Source organism: Cyprinus carpio, chromosome B1 (genome assembly GCF_018340385.1).
Source record: "Cyprinus carpio isolate SPL01 chromosome B1, ASM1834038v1, whole genome shotgun sequence".
In the NCBI taxonomy this organism is placed as follows: Eukaryota; Metazoa; Chordata; class Actinopteri; order Cypriniformes; family Cyprinidae; genus Cyprinus; species Cyprinus carpio.
The window spans coordinates 31,177,101-31,190,179 of record NC_056597.1 but is presented as its reverse complement, the minus strand read 5'-3'; the positions used below and the strand labels follow the sequence as shown (position 1 = coordinate 31,190,179).

General features: G+C 41.6%; 1 protein-coding gene across 1 annotated transcript in view; it reads right to left on the bottom strand.

Moving 5' to 3' along the window:
* Positions 1-13,079, bottom strand: part of LOC109071707 (NACHT, LRR and PYD domains-containing protein 3-like) — a 51,975-nt gene that overhangs the window by 15,306 nt on the left and 23,590 nt on the right. The window contains 5 exon segments of the mRNA XM_042717554.1: positions 1,815-1,861; positions 1,945-2,118; positions 3,325-3,498; positions 5,018-5,191; positions 6,121-6,294. Of these exon segments, the coding sequence (XP_042573488.1) occupies positions 1,815-1,861; positions 1,945-2,118; positions 3,325-3,498; positions 5,018-5,191; positions 6,121-6,294 (743 nt within the window).

Here is a 13,079-nt window from a genome sequence, read left to right as displayed (position 1 = left end):
GACAGGAAACACTGGCATCTAACAATACCTTAAAAAAAAAAAACATATACATAAACTAAAATAGGAAATAAAACAGTTATCAAATAAGTGAAAGTGACATGACATACAACCAAGTATGGTGACCCATACTCAGAATTTGTGCTCTGCATTTAACCCATCTACAGTGCACACACACAGCAGTGCTAACACACACACACACCGTGAACACACTCCCGGAGCAGTGGGCATCATTTATGCTGCAGCCCGGGGAGCAGTTGGGGGTTCGGTGCCTTGCTCAAGGGCACCTCAGTCGTGGTATTGCCGACCTGAGATTCAAACACACAACCTTAGGGTTAGGAGTCAAACTCTCTAACCATTAGGCTACAACTTCCCCTTAAAGCATGTGTCCTATTCTGTGTTCTCAACTCCTGAAACATTGGTGTCTCATATTGTAAATATGTATATGTGTGAAAATATTCAGATGTAACTCCCTTTGTAATCATTAACATTTTCATAAGGAACTGTAATTTAATTACACTTTTTTTCTCAGTAACTGTAACAGATTACAGTTACATTTATTTTGTAATTAAATTACGTAATTAAGTTACATGTAGTTACTCCCCAACACTGGGCTGGTCTGATGATAAAGGCCCATGCATGGGCAACTGGATTTTTCAAGTGTTGTAATGGAAATGGCAGATGAGGGAAGAAACAGGGACATTCGCAAACTGGCTCGGACGAATGTCCTCTGAACGTCCGCCAGCGTCAAAAAGAGGACCAAATGCGGACGCCCTCAGAACGACCGTCAGTAAACGTTACAAAGCGGACCAAAACTGGATGTCCTCAAAACGTCCGCCAGCGACCTTTACACAGCGGACCAAATCCAGACGTCCTCCGAACGTCCGCCCGCGAACGTTATAAAACAGACGTACTGTGGACCTAAATAGACGTTCGGAACATCCGGGGGAGCTCCTCCTGTTTGCTTGGGGGATAGCTCATGCAAATCACGGCGCAGTTATTGGATAAGACGAGTCCTTTGTCATGTATAATGTTACATTGCTCATGAATAATGGGAGCTCAACCCAATGATGTAAATGCTTAATGTGCAGCCACGCAGCCAATGAGCACTCAAATGACTCGGGTTTACGTCACATGCCTTGAATGTAACTTTTTAAACCAGATGAACGAAATGGTCCCAGAAAGCGCAAAAATTAACAGTTTCCACTTTGTAACACATTTTCTGACAGCTATTACTGTTTTAAGCAATGTGCAACTCGTAAATATCTGTTAACATCTCAAAAAATGTTTTTGGGTTTCATTTTTGCTTCGGTACAGCCCCGCTGCTAGCCCTGCTTGTTGACGGAGTAGCATCGACCCACATTGTCATGCTCTCAGTGTGGTCGTTTGGGTGATACTGCTTTAGGTGATGGAATAGATTGGTTGTGTTGCCATTTTTGTTTTTCTGATTTTGGTGATATATTTTACAGATCGTTTTAATCTGCGCCTCGTCACTTTTCAGATAGCCAAACCACTTCCATATAACGGAATTCATGCTAACTTTTTTGTACACAATTTCATCATATTTGGATAATAACTCGAGGTTAGTTTCACTTTCGTCGCCACCTCCACTCATTTTTTTGTTGCGTCGTCGTGTCAAGTTTGCTTCGTAAAGGTCAGTAGGAAATTGACTTTGGACTGTGACGTGCACATGCACGCTGATTGGCTGTAGTCACAAATTTCTGCCTTGTGATTTGCTCTTGGATCAATCCATATCGAGTAAAAATGTCCAGAGCTTAATGTTTATCGGCCCAGCCCTATATTGAACCTACACTTACACTTTCGTAGTCCTGCTCTCATCATGTTCTCTCCACCATGATCCACACTATAAACACACAAACACACATGAATGTACATCTTCATCATTTACACACACGTTCAGTATGTCAGTATTAGTGTTTGACATACTTGAGTATCTGCAGTTTATAGTTTAGATCCTCCAGTTTGTGTTGGAGCAGCTGGACTCCTGATGGTCCTGGGTGATTGTAGCTCAGATCCAGCTCTCTCAGGTGTGAGGGGTTTGAACTCAGAGCTGAAGACAAATAACCACAGCCTTCCTCTGTCACCATACAGCCAGACAACCTACAGACACACACAGTCAGATCATCTACAGACACATACAGACAGATCACCCACAGACACAGTCAGATCATCTACAGACACAGAGTCAGATCATCTACAGACACTCACAGTCAGATCATCTACAGACACAAAACAGAGATCATCTACAGACACACACAGTCAGATCATCTACAGACACACAACAGACAGATCATCTACAGACACACTGTCAGATCATCTACAGACACACAGACAGATCATCTACAGACACACACAGTCAGATCATCTACAGACACACACAGTCAGATCATCTACAGACATACACAGACAGATAATCTACAGACACACACAGTCAGATCATCTACAGACACACACAGTCAGATCATCTACAGACACACACAGTCAGATCATCTACAGACACACACAGACAGATCATCTACAGACACAAAACAGACAGATCATCTACAGAAACACACAGTCAGATCATCTACAGACACACAGTCAGATCATCTATAGACACAGATCAGATCATCTAGACACAGTCAGATAATCTACAGACACACGCAGTCAGATCATCTACAGACAGTTAGATAATCTACAGACACAAAACAGAGATCATCTACAGACACACACAGTCAGATCATCTGCAGACACACAGATCAGATCACCTACAGACAAACACAATTAGATCATCTACAGACACACAGATAAACTACAGACACACACAGTCAGATCATCTACAGACACACCACAGTCAGATCATCTACAGACACACACAGTCAGATAATCTAAAGAAAAGTAAGATCATATAATTTAAAGAAACACACACAAATTTATAAAAGAGGAGATAAAATAAGAGTTGATTAAGTGAAAATCAGTGAGATCATCTACAGACACACCAAGTCAATCATCTACAGACACACAGTCAGATCATCTACCGACACACATGGTCAGATCATCTACAGTCACACACACAGATCATCTACAGACACACATGGTCAGATCATCTACAGACACACAGTCAGATCATCTACCGACACACATGGTCAGATCATCTACAGACACACACACAGATCATCTACAGACACACACACAGATCATCTACAGACACGCAGTCATATCATCTACGGATACACAGTCAGATTATCTACTGACACAAAGTCAGATCATCTACAGACAAACACAGATAAACTACAGACACACATCAACATTATATTTTGTTAATACCTCAGTATCTGCAGCTGACATTTTGGACTCTTCAGTCCATCAGAAATAAACTTTACACCAGAGTCCTGCAGGTCACTGTTACTCAGATCCAGCTCTCTCAGGACACAGTTTGAGGACTGAAGAGCTGATGATAAACTCTCACAACACTGAGCAGTGAGATTACAGACAGCAAGACTGAAAGAGAGCAGAACACACACATCAACAGTCAGATCATCAACAAATGTACAAGAACACAATGATTAACAATGTTTAAATCTTGTTTGAAACAATTACATGGAATTGAAAAATAATAACACCAGAATACAAAGGTTTTTGTGAATAGAAAAGGTTGGGCAAAGGGGCCTTGCACTATTGACTCAGAGAGCAGGGGGCCTTGGGGTAAAAAAGGTTGAGAACCACTGCTCTAGAAAAATACAATGAATTACAAGACTGTAGAGAACAGTGCAAAATTGCAGACTTATATACTGAAAGTTATAAGTCTGACAGTAAAATGACAGTTTTCACAAAAACAAAAAGATTTATAAAATGATAAACTTTACATTTCAGCCTTTAAAGTCAAAAGTATTAATCATTGTATTAATTTGAATAAATTATTATCAATAAATTATTATATAAATTAAATAACAAATTAGGGGTTTACAACATTGACAAAAAACGAATCTCTATATTTTCTGGGATTTTATCGATAACGATAATTAGACGATATTTTGCTGAGTGTGTTTTTAAAAAAAATCTTAATATTCTGTGTGTTCAGTTGACATTAGTGATAGAAATTAATCTTTTCCAATAAGTTTTATGGGCATCTTTACCTTTAAGCCATTTTTGTAAAAGTGTGCATCATCTTTTGAGTCAAATTCTTGCATTTGGGCTGTTACCAAGCAAATGAAATAAGTATCAACAAAATCTATCTTTGCAATGCAGAGGAAACACAGAATCTGCATCTGAAGAGGCATTTAGATGCATTTACACACTGTTTAATGCAGCTCAGAGGGACATGGAATAATTTTACCTGCAGTTACACATGCATAAATAATGTTTTGATATTTTAAACATAAAACATTGAAAACTGATGTTTTATTCTTTTAAAAATAAAAAGATAACTTTAAATGTGAAATTAAAATCGCCAGTAGGTGACAGCAAGTCACTGTTAATAAGTGAGTCATTGAACTGAATCATTTAAACGCTTGATTCATTCAGGAACGAAACACTGTCATGTTGCTCAGAGACGCAAAACAGTGCTGATTTTTGTTGGTGAAATTGAGCAGAAGCAGGAAATACGGTTTCTAAAACGTAAGTCTCTTAATATTAACTTCTTGTTTATTGAACTGTTGTATAAAATCAATATCACATTTGTAATCATGTTGACTTTTGGAGAAAAAAAACGGCACTCTTCGTGTGATATTAACTATATGAAATGATATAAATATATACATTATATATAAATATATACCCTATATCTTGAATGATGTGATAACTCTAAATGCATTTTAATGACTGATTCATGCAGTGAAAGAATGCACTCTAAATGCACACACTAGTTTACCCTATATTAACATCACCTAATATATGTATACAGACTGTAGGTGTGTTTTGTTTGCTTTTTGCGATGTACTCGATAATGTCGTATTGCACATCATTAAAACAACAATTACGATATTATCGCAGGTCATTATCTCTTATATGTTCTTAATACCTCAGTATCTGCAGCTGATAGTTTAGACTCTTCAGTCCATCAGAAATAATCTTTACACCAGAGTCCTGCAGGTCATTGTTACTCAGATCCAGCTCTCGCAGGACACAGTTTGAGGATTGTAGAGCTGATGACAAACTCTCACAACCCTGAGCAGTGAGATAACAGCCAGCAAGACTGAAAGAGAGTAGAACACATACATCAACAGTCAGATCATCTACACACACACACTCACACACACACATCAACAGTCAGATCATCTACACTCAATCACACACACACACACACACACGTTTGTTTTTGTCAATTGTGGGGACATTCCATAGGCATAATGGTTTTTATACTGTACAAACTGTATGTGCTATTGGCCTACACCAACCCTACACCTAACCCTACCCCTTACAGGAAACTTTGTGCATTTTTACTTTATCAAAAAAACTCATTCTGTATGGTTTATAAACGTTTTGAAAAATGGGGACATGGGTTATGTCCTCATAAGTCACCCTCTCCTTGTAATACCTGTGTCATACCCATGTCATTATACAAAGTTGTGTCCTGATATGTTACAAAACACGCACACATCAACAGTCAGATCGTCTACACACACACACACACACACACACACACACCCCAACGTCTATCATACAACACACACACACACACACACACACACACACACACACACACACACACACACATCAACAGTCAAATTATCTACACACACACACCAACAGTCAGATCATCTACACACACACACACACACACCAAAAGTCAGATCATCTACACACACACACATACACACACACACACACACACACACATCAACAGTCAGATCATCTACACTCAATCACACACACACACACACACACGCACACACACCAACAGTCAGACATCTACACACACACACACACAACACACACACACACACACACACACACACACACCCACACACACACACACACACACACACACACACACACATCAACAGTCAAATTATCTACACACACACCCCAACAGTCAGATCATCTACAGACACACACACACACACTCACACATCAACATTGTGATCAGTTGACTGTAAATGATTTCTTATATGTTCTTAATACCTCAGTATCTGCAGCTGACAGTTTAGACTCTTCAGTCCATCAGAAATAAACTTTACACCAGAGTCCTGCAGGTCATTGTTACTCAGATCCAGCTCTCTCAGGACACAGTTTGAGGATTGTAGAGCTGATGACAAACTCTCACAACCCTGAACAGTGAGATTACAGCCAGAAAATCTAGAACAGATAAATAATAATCATAAAGACGTAAAGAGGGTTGCTCAGGAACATGGGATGACATGATCTGAACACTGAATCACAATAAGAAGAATTCCTGACTGTTTCTTCAGCTATGCATATGTAAATTTATCAAAATGTAGCTAAGTTTTTTGAGAGTGTGTTTCTCCGCTGCTAAAGAGGCAGTGATGTTGAAGTAGGCGTTGATCATCTTCTGCAGAGGCGGGCTTTCATCGGACTATGACATCATTATATGACAAACTCCAAAACAAGTCATTTTTGTTACGATACTGCGTTCTACTTGCTCGCCTGCTGGTGGCGGTGATCTTCCAGGAGAGCTTGGGAGATTGCACACCCCTGTTACCTGATCGCCACTTAATTATGGAGAGGATAAAACCTTGGACTCAATCACTCCTCTTCACTTCGTCCAGGGGATCGACACCCTCTGGAGATGTCACTTGTTTTGCCAACCTTTATTTGTTTACAGTCTATACCAGCCTTTTCTGCTCCCCATAAGGATTATGATTTATTCCCTTTTTGATTTTGATCCCTAGACTTCACTATATTAAGTTATTTGTGTTTTTGAAGACTAATAAAATCTTGCAAGTCATTTCTTCAGTGTACTTGTATACGTTATGTACGGTCGAAACGAGCTGGCCGTAACATTTTAGAATCTTAGTTTCAATAAAAGCTGTTTTCAGACTAATGAGAAAGTTTTCAGTTCTGAAACGTACAGGATTTTTTAAATAGTACAATGACCACTTATATGTCGAAATATAAATGAGAATTTGATTTCTCAATTCATGACCCCTTTACTTTTAACACAATAAAGAGTTGGGATACGTGGGCTTTTCTTCTTTCTTTTACTGAGTTATTACTAAACTCAGTGAGATTCACAACACAGTTTAGAGTTCTCTAGGATGAGTGGAAACTAATGCTTATTCCTGAGTTTATAACCAACACTTTTAAACTGTAGTTTAAAATGAATATACATATACATTTCTTCTGCACTGGAAGCTCCTGTCAAATTCCTTGTGTGTGTAAACATACTTCATAATAAAGCTCCTTCTGATTCTGATATACATATACATTACATTGCATAATCTTGCAAAATGTTATTACAATATTAAAATAATGGTTTCTATTTTATTATCCTTTAAAATATAATTTATTTCTGTGATGCAAAGCTGAATTTATATCAGCTATTACTCCCATATAAACCTTATATGTCATTTAGATGATCTCAAAGTGTCCTGGGTGCTTCACATGATTCTCACAGAAATCATTCTAATATGCATTTCGATTTATTGATTATGAATCTATCAATGATAGAGCCGGTCCCTCCAGTCATGTTCCCACCGATATGAAGTCGGGGTTTTACAGTCCGCCCCCCATACTTCAGAGGAGGACTACTGTACCCAAGAAAGGCGGTGAGTTATGGCCAATTCTGGACCTGCGCTTTCTGAACCGGGCCCTTCACAAGCTCCCATTCAGGATTTTAATGCGGCGGTGAGTTATGGCCAATTCTGGACCTGCGCTTTCTGAACCGGGCCCTTCACAAGCTCCATTGGTTCGCTGCGATCAACCTGAAGGATTTTAATGCGCGTACTTTCCTGTCTCGGTTCTTCCCCGCGATCAACAGGACGCGTACTTCTCCGCTCTCGCCCTTTCCTGTCTCGGTTCTCCCCCGACACAGGCCGTTTCTCCGCTTCGCGTTCGAGGGGCGGGCATATCAGTACAAGGTCCACCCCTTGTGGTTGTGGCTGTGCTCGTCCCCTTGAGGAAAGCAGGCATTCGCATTCTCAACTACCTCGACGACTGGCTCATATTGGCCCAGTCCCGAGCTCAGTTGTGCGAACAGAGGGATGTGGTACTCAGCCACCTCAGCCAGTTGAGGCTTTGGGTCAACTGGGAAAAGAGCAAACTCTCCCCTATGCAGAGAATCTCTTTTCTCGGTGTCGAGTTGGACTCGGTTGACCTGACAGTGCGTCCCTCGACAGAGCTCAATCGATGCTGAACTGCCTGGAGTCATTTCGGGGCAGGAAGGCGGTTCCACTGAAATGGTTTCAGAGGTCCCTGGGGCATATGGCATCCGCTGCCTCTATCACACCGCTCGGATTGCTACAAATGAGACCGCTTCAGCGTTGGCTGCAGGATTGAGTCCTGAGATGGTCATGGCAAAGCAGCATGCACCGTGTCTTGGTTACCGGTCCTGCAGCCAAACCTTCAGCCCGTGGTCGGACCTTGCTTTTCTACGGGCAGGGGTTCCCCTAGTGCAAGTGTCCAGGCATGTTGTTATTTCAACAGATGCCTCTGCCATTGGCTGGGGTGCCATGTGCAATGGGCATGCAGCTTCAGGCACCAGGACAGGGCCTCGTCTGAAATGGCAATACTGCAACCGTTGCGTACATCAACCACCAGGGCGGTCTACGCTCCCGTCGCATGTCGCAACTTGCCTGTCATCTCCTCCTTTGGAGTCAGAAGCATCTGAGGTCGCTTTGTGCCGTTCACAATCCCAAGCAAGCTCAATCGTGCAGCCGACGAGCTCTCACGTCAGCCTGCCCTTCCAGGAGAATGGCAACTCCACCCCGAGACAGTCCAGCTGATCTGGAGACACTTCGGGGATGCTCAGGTAGACCTGTTTGCCTATCCGGACACGTCCCACTGCCAGCTGTTCTATGGGGTCTATGCAAGTATGCGTTTCCCCCAGTGAGCCTTCTCGCACAGACGCTGTGCAAGGTCAGTGAGGATGAGGAGCAGGTCCTCTTAGTAGCGCCATACTGGCCCAGTCGAACTTGGTTCCCAGAACTGATGCTCCTCGCGACAGCCCCTCCTTGGCGTATTCCTCTGAGGAAGGATCTCCTTTCTCAGAGAGGAGCACACTCTGGCACCCGCGCCCAGACCTGTGGAATCTCCACGTATTGTCTCTGGACGGGATGCAGAGGTTCTAGGTGGTTTACCTCCAGCAGTAGTAAACACCATCACTTCAGCTACAGCGCCCTCTACGAGTTCGTCGATTGGGGGACTGGGAAGACCCCCGTAGATGCCTGATCGCGGTTATGCTCTCCTTTCTGCAAGATGGGCTGGAGCAAAGGCTGTCTCCCTCCACTCTCAAAGTATATGTTGCCGCTATTGCCGCACTTCACGATGCAGTAGACAGCAAGTCCATTGTGAAGCACGACCTGGTCATCAGGTTTCTTAGGGGGCAAGGAGGCTGAACCCTCCACGACCTCACATGGTACCCTCTTGGGATCTCCCCTTGGTCCTTTCAGGGATCAGGTGGTGTACTTGCAAGCGCTGCCCCGGGAGGAGGCAGACCCAGCCATCACTCTGCTCTGTCCAGTTCGCGCCTTGTGCATTTATGTGGACCACATGCAGAGCTTCAGGACCTCAGACCAGCTCTTTGTCTGCTTCGGAGGACAGCAGAAGGGAAAGGCTGTCTCCAAACAAAGACTTGCCCACTGGATAGTGGAAGCTATAGTCTTAGCATATCAGGCCCATCGCTTACCGTTCCCCCTTTGAGTGACAGCACACTGTACAAGAGCTGTGGCTTCCTCCTGGGCTTTGGCACGGGGCACCTCGATAGCAGACATCTATAGAGCTGCCGGCTGGGCGACACCTAACACGTTTGTGAGATTCTATAATCTCTGTGTAGAGCCTGTGTCCTCTCGTGTACTCGCCTCAGATGGCCGGTAATGCTGGATCGGCTTGGTGTCAATCATGCTTGCTGTGCCATTCCCCTCTACGGACTGGATACGTGCGGTTAAGTGCTTCTTAGTTCAGTTTCCCTCTTGGCGAACCATGTTGAAGTTCCTTCCCGCACCCTCGGCAGTCAGGCATGGTGGAGTGCCAGACACCAGGTCCAGCACTCGTGTGTATGCCCAAGGTCAGCCCTTGTGCTGGGCTAGGTGCCCGTATGTAGTGATTTCCCCTTCAGGTGATCCCACATGTGTATTCTTCCACGGTACGGCTTCCCTCACGGCCTGTCTTTCCCTGGCAGAGATTTCTCTGCCATCTCTGCTGCATAGTGATCTCACCCCAGGCGGGCTGAGTCTACCGCAGGGACTTCCATATGTAGCACTGCCCTATGGGCACTCTATGTGTAAATTTCTATGTGTAAGCCCAGTTTCTGCGCCATTCATTAACACAGACATGCATAACATGCAGGATTCATATTTAAATATACTTTTCCGGCTTAATATTTACAGGTACTAGTCCATATCGTGATCTGATGTAAGTGCAATGACCTACTTTTGATTAATTCATTAAAAATTGGACAAATTCAGTGACATTCCGCGTTAAACTGTAAATTCCGTTTTTATGACTGATTCCGCGATTCCGTCCGCATTTTCTGTATCGCAGAAATCATATGGCCCTACAATCATATATCAATTAAAAGAAATATTAACATACAGTAATAATCATGAAATATTTTGATTGGGACTCGAGTGGACTCGGGAATAAGTCCGATTCCTAGTATGTTCGAGTCCGAGTCAATACCGAGTCAAAATGCACACGAGTCCATGACAAGACCAAGACCATTAAAATACGGTCTCGAGACCGAGTTCAAGACCGGGTCCTCAACACTGCTGCTCTGGATCTGATCCATGGCCCAGGTCCTCCATTGTTTAACTGTCTGCCACTGCTCCATGGCCCAGGTGCGCCTCAGCTCCACTGTCTGTCATTGCCTCATGATCCTGATCCACCACTGCTCCTAGCTCCAGGCCCGCCATTGCTCCACACTCCAGGTCTTGTTCCTTTTCACGGGCCTGACCCTCCATCCCGCCCCCTGGCCTACTTCTGCTTCACCACCCGCCTGGACTTTTGTTGTTTTGGGCGGTTTAGGCATCTGGAGCTGCCTTTTTGAGGGGAGAATATTTAAGGTCTGTTTTGGGTTTTGTTTCATGTTCTTGTTTTCATGTCTCTTATTTTGTAGTTCGTTCATGCTGTTAGTGTCATGCTTCCCTTGCCCTCTTGTCTTCATGCTATTGGTTCCTCTTGTTCATTGTGTCATGTTCTGATTGGTTGTTTTAGTCATGTGTCTTGTTTCCCATTGGTTTGTTCATGTCATGTGACCCTCATTGTCTGTTATATGTAGCCATGTCATTGCCATTGTCTCTTGTCGTGTATTAATGTCGTAATCTGCTGTCGGTGAGTCTAGTCTGTTCACGTCAAGTCAAGTCAGTTCATGTCAAGTCTGTTTCATGCCTAGTCAAGCCTGTTCATGCCTCATCAAGTCAAGTCTATTCATGTCAAGTCTAGTCAAGTTTTTGTTTCTTTTTTGGATTATGTTTGGATGTTTAAATCACTTCTAAATAAATTGCACTTGGGTTCTCACTACACTCGCCTTCAGTGGACTCATTACAGACATAAACTTTTTTTAAAACTACACTTGTTATTCAAATTTTTTAAGTTAGGCATTAAAGTGCACTATCCAAACTTGTTGTATTTTATGAACACTTTGGAATATAGACCTAAGGTTGGTCTCTTTTTAAAGAAGACAATTAGCAGACTTTGGCAAAAGTGCATTTTTTTTCAATTTTTAGGAAAATCAAAAAGTTATAGAAGTTTAAATGTACTGTAAATAAAATGCGCTATTAATTTTATTATATTTTATTTATTATAAATATTTTACATAACAGGTTTTACTCTAAAATTGGTATAAAATTAAAGCCTTGTGTCTAAATAAGTTCTGTTCCAAATTTGAAGTTGATATGAAAAAAATATTGAGGTTCCTGTGAGATTTTATTTAGGGCGTCATACCACAAATAGCCACTGGGAGCCATCAAAACTCCTTTGAATTTTTGTTTAATGAATTTATTTTTCCCAAGATTTCTCTGTCAATTTTACTTCAATACTCAAAATAACCACCAAATATGGAATCCTGAGACTCAGACCTTTCCAATGATATGTTTGTTGCCAAGATTATAAAAAAGTTTTGATTCTAAAAGACCGTAATGCTTTTTGTAATATGACACTTGACACTGCCCACTAAGGGGGAGGAGACCGCCATAAGATTTTAAAGGACCATTTCCATGGTAACGCAATGTCCGATTTCAAAATGGTTTTCACAGGATGAATCTTGGGTTTCTAAGCTTTCAAATGATATATAATTTATGATGATTACTAAATGATTTTATAGAGAAAAAGGACAACAACAAAGAAGAGCGCCAAGTGTGCCTCGCTTGGTCTTAGCTATGTTCCAGGTTCCTGAGTGAGCTGCTTATTTGCATTGGCTCGCTTTGCAACAGGTTCTTTTGCACTGTTATCCTCATATCTGAAATTAAAAAGTAAGCATGCTGTTTACACAAATAAACTACATTATTAACATTATTGTGATGGTCACTGATACACATACTAATTTATAGAAAAAAAGAACACAATTACCACACAGCGCACATATTATCAGTGATATTTACAGCTTACTTGATACATTTACACCTCAGAGGATCCCGGGTATAACACATTCAAATTATTTACACCAGAGTAGATATTTATGAACAGAAGCTTAGTTACATTCATAAACACAAACATGCTTTGTATGTAGGCCTATACAATATATATAGTTATAAACATATATGGCTATATTCATGAACAGAGAATAGACTATCATAGAGTCTTATTCTTACTGACATTAAGCTAGTAACATTATAACTATATTCATGAACAGAGAATAGACTATCATAGAGTTATAATTTGTTATATCATATTGATTAAGCTAGTAACATTATAACTCATATTTGTTATATCATATTGCTGTTAATGTTATATAATTACATAATAAT